General features: G+C 39.6%; 1 protein-coding gene across 1 annotated transcript in view; it reads right to left on the reverse strand.

The window, feature by feature from the left end:
- The window catches only part of DOCK2 (dedicator of cytokinesis 2), a 173,616-nt gene that overhangs the window by 131,228 nt on the left and 37,589 nt on the right, over window positions 1-4,799 (reverse strand). Inside the window, exons 16-17 of the mRNA XM_018558336.1 lie at window positions 437-509; window positions 254-357 (exon numbers count right to left, since the gene is read on the reverse strand). Of these exons, the coding sequence (XP_018413838.1) occupies window positions 254-357; window positions 437-509 (177 nt within the window). The remainder of the gene's footprint in view (window positions 1-253; window positions 358-436; window positions 510-4,799) is intronic.

A 4,799-nucleotide genomic window follows, 5' to 3' on the forward strand; every position in this document is an offset into this window, starting at 1 on the left:
AGAACACGGAAGAAGCAGTGCTCAACTAGGATCTAGACGGGAACCCAGCAGTGGTGTTTTCTAAAAAGTGAATTGACATTCATTTTGCACATTTTTTAAACCAGAAAGTAAATGAATATGAATTAAGTAAAAAAAAATTGCTTTGACAAATAGTATTATTGCAAAGCAAACAACATTTAAAAGGTATATGTAAATGTATGAATCTCACCATCCTCTTGCCAATATTAAACACAAATTGTTCTCACTACTGTACCTTTAATACCACTAAGTCATGGATTCCATCTTGCAGAGTTGTACCATCATCTTTCATTAGCTTTACATATGCCATGGCAAAGTTCCTTTCTCCTTTGTCTTTGGCTACAATGACAGAAAATACAGGTATAAAGGGTTTCAATAACTTCAGTGTGATATTGGTAAACAATAAATTGTTACTTACATTCTTGAGATGATCGGTGTCGTAACATAAAGCGGAGGTGTATTCGTTGCATTTCTTCAATTGGGACTGCAACCTTTGGGTATAGTTTAGTATAATTTAGTTTTAGGATATAAACATGTAAAAAGTAAAAGAATTAAATACTCTTTTACAAAGAAAAGAAAAGTATAAAACTAGGAACCTTGGCGATCAAACAAACATATCACGTGGCATAAAATCAGTGCTAAGGGATGGGGGGAGTAAATGTATACTTTAAAGTAAACCTGTACTCAGAGAATATGGATACTGCTATACTGACCACTTCTTCTGCAAATGCTAGTTCCCAGGTTTTCATTCTATTCCAGTGGCCTTAATACTTTGAGCCATTGACCTGAATTAAAGTCTTTACTACACTGTACATGTCTAATCTGTATGTCTCTTCCATATCAGTGACTGAGCCAGTATTGAAGCAAAAGATAGCCAGACAGTTAGTATTCTTAGAAGGTGGTCAGCAATGGCAGCAACCATAATTTCCAAAAAATTTAAAGGCACACGTTTCCAAAAAATAAATAAATTGAGCTTTGTTTTTAAACAAACAGTTGTTCCTTATATATTTCTTCCTATTTGTAGGAAACCTTTGTGTTATAAATAGATATGTAATACAGGGGCTCCATATTGCATTAGTATAAGCAATATAGGTTTTCTAAAGAGTAGGTAGGGAGTTAGAGGGAGGAGGGATGAGTCACTCCTATAAATCATTAAATTATGGGTTTTAATTTGAGTTTGAGATATTGAGTTCTGTAAACAGCCGGCTTTTTTAGAGAGCAACAAAATGTGGAATATATCATATTTACAAAAAGGAACTAAAGAAAGAACATACACATGGAACCATTATATGTTTACAGTGCGTGTTCATATTGTGAACAAGCAATAAAATCACTTTAAAACAAGCCCTCATTGACTGTTTTAAGAATTGTGGATAAATTAATACTTAAAGTTTTGCAGCAGAAGCAGCCTGACAACTCTCTAATGCAGGGGTAGCAAACCTCCGGCCCTCCAGCTGTGGTGGAACTACAAATCCCATGAGGCATTGCAAGATTCTCACAGCCATAGACATGACTCCCGAAGAGAGATGCATCATGGGATTTGTAGTTTCACCACAGCTGGAGGGCTGGAGGTTTGCTACCCCTGCTCTAATGGAAACAAACAGCAGGTGCTGCATAAGCTGAAAAAAATGACTGAACCCTGACTTCAGAATCTCTCTTGTGACCTTTGGGGATGAATTGCTTCAGGGTATATGCAGCTACATCGTCAGTGATGGTTTAAAGCTTTTTTACTGCTATATAGTAATATGTTAATACTTTGATATTTATAGTTTGGGCACAGGTGTCATTTTAGCTGCCAGTAGTGGAGGCATAATGGTCAAGCAATACTTACTAGAAGCAATCTGCACCATTAATCATTATGTTTCTGCTAGGTTTAAATTTCCAAAATGCTGTTACATGTTGTAATATGTAAAAAAAAAAAATATTTCTTTATGCGTATTTTCAATGAACAAAGGCAATTGATTTAAAAAGGTAACGATGTTTAAAAAATGTATTAACTGTAAATATATATTGGACATTTTGTTCTTAGAGGACGAGGAAAGAATTTACTGCTATGCATTAGCTGTTTCCATATCCCAAGCACACAGCAATGCAGTTAGGGTGTCCCTTTAAAAAGTGTATACAGTTGTGTGAAAAAGTGTTGGCCCCCTTCCTGATTTTTCATTGTTTTTCACATTTGTTACACTTTAATGTTTCAGATCATCAAACAAATGTAAGTATTAGTCAAAGATAATAATACAAGTAAACACAACATGCAGTTTTTAAAGGAAGGTTTTTATTAATAAGGGAAAACAAAATCCAAACCCACATGGCCCTGTGTGAAAAAGTGTTTGCCCCCCCCTGTTAAAACATAACTTAACTCTGGTTTTTCACACCTGAGTTCAATTTCTCTAGCCACACCCAGGCCTGATTACTGCCACACCTGTTTGCAATCAAGAAATCACTTAAATAAGACTTGACTGACAAAGTGAAGTAGACCAAAAGATCCTCAAAAGCTACACATCATGCTGAGATCCAAAGAAATCCATGAACAAATGAGAAAGAAAGGAATTGAGATCTGGAAAAGGTTATAAAGCCATTTCTAAAGCTTTGGGACTCCAGCGAACCACTGTGAGAGCCATTATCCACAAATGGCGAAAACATGGATCAGTGATGAACCTTCCCAGGAGTGGGCGGCCAACCAAAATTACCCCAAGAGCGCAGCGGTGACTCATCGGAGAGATCACAAAAGACCCCACAACAACATCCACAGAACTTGCCTCAGTTCAGGTCAGTGTTCATGACTCCACCATAAGAAAGAGACTGGGCAAAAATGGCCTGCATGGCAGAGTTCCAAGACGAAAACCGCTGCTGAGTAAAAAGAACATAAAAGCTTGTCTCCGTTATGCCAGAAAACATCTTGATGATCCCCAAGACTTTTGGGAAAATACTCTGTGGACTGACGAGACAAAAGTTAAACTTTTTGGAAGATGTCCCATTACATCTGGCGTAAGAGTAACACTGCATTTCGGAAAAAGAACATCATACCAACAGTAGAATATGGTGGTGGTAGTGTGATGGTCTGGGGCTGTTTTGCTGCTTCAGGACCTGGAAGACTTGCTGTGATAAATGGAACCATGAATTTTGCTGTCTACCAAAAAATCCTGAAGGATAATGTGCAGTCATCTGTTCGTGACCTCAAGCTGAAGCGAACTTGGGTTCTGCAGCAGGACAATGATCCAAAACACACCAGCAAGTCCACCACTGAATGGCTGAAGAAAAACAAAATGAAGACGTTGGAGTGGCCTAGTCAAAGTTCTGACCTGAATCCTATTGAGATGCTGCGGCATGACCTTAAAAAGGCGGTCCATGCTCGAAAACCTTCCAAAGTGGCTGAATTACAACAATTCTGCAAAGATGAGTGGACCAAAATTCCTGCACAGCGCTGTAACAGACTCATTGCAAGTTATCACAAACGCTTGATTGCAGTTCTTGCTGCTAAGGGTGGCCCAACCAGTTATTAGGTTTAGGGAGCAAACACTTTTTCACACAGGGCCATGTGGGTTTGGATTTTGTTTACCCTTAATAATAAAAACCTTCCTTTAAAAACTGCATGTTTTGTTTACTTGTGTTTATCTTTGACAACATTTTAAATTTGTTTGGTGATCTGAAACATTAGTGTGTGACAAACGTGCAAAACAATGAAAATTCAGAAAGGGGGCCAACACTTTTTCACACAACTGTATATCATTGATAACTATAATAATAACTATAAGAACTATACATTTGTTCCTCTACTAATGGACACCATATTTAAAACTAAATTTTCTTCTTTTTTTCTAAATACAATCTCTGCTACACATTTGGGAAAAATGTTTATGCATGCATATCAGCTTATCAGCTACTCTCACTCCCTCCTGCTGCTTTTGGGTCCTTCCTCATTTCTCACATACTGTACCTCACAGTGTGGGAAAGTCTAATTCACTACTATGCAGCCTGCAGTTGGAAAAAAAATTGTGTCCCGGTTCCCGTCTACCACGATGGGCATTCAGCCAGTGGTGTAACAACCGGTGGGGGGTCGGCGTCCCTGTCCCTGTCGCTCCTCCGTGTCACAGACTTTACTGCAGTTCATTGTACAAAGTTTTTACAATGAACCGCAGTAAAGTCTGTGACACGGAGCTGGGCAGAGCAGAGTCGGGAGCACTGCTTTGCCTGCGGCCCGGTACCATTTGATCCACGGACCAGTACCGGGCCGCGGCCCAGGGGTTGGGGACCACTGCATTAAGGGACACAGGACTTTTAATCATTCTCAGACAGCTGCATTACACTGTTGTCTTTAGGAGGTTGGGACACTGGCAAACAAAAACATAAAGCCAGCCCCTGTTTAACCCTGTCCTTAACTGTCATTCCTCAGTTTTATGAGCAAGTAGTACATAAAGCCAATATCTCAGAGAGGTAGGACCTGTGTGATGTTATGGTATGTAAAAAATCTTCCTTTATCATCCATTGAGGGACACAGGACTTTAGACAATTGGGACGACCAAACAGTCCAACTGCGGGGTGGGCATAAGCCAGTGAGAAATCCAACAGCTGCAACAATGTTTATTAGACTAAAGGCTTGAGAGACATGCATGGGTGTAACAGCCCTCAAGGAAATCGTGACCCATGGGAGGTGTGGAATTGCCAAGTCACATAGGTACTGGGACACTGGGAGACTAGGCTTTCTTAAACATTTTCCACTCGTGACCCCTCTTCAACCGAGGAAATTTTTATGTGACCCCCAGCGTCGGTGTCTCTCTCCT

The sequence above is a fragment of the Nanorana parkeri genome, unplaced genomic scaffold (genome assembly GCF_000935625.1).
Source record: "Nanorana parkeri isolate BGI_ZX_2015 unplaced genomic scaffold, ASM93562v1 scaffold332, whole genome shotgun sequence".
In the NCBI taxonomy this organism is placed as follows: Eukaryota; Metazoa; Chordata; class Amphibia; order Anura; family Dicroglossidae; genus Nanorana; species Nanorana parkeri.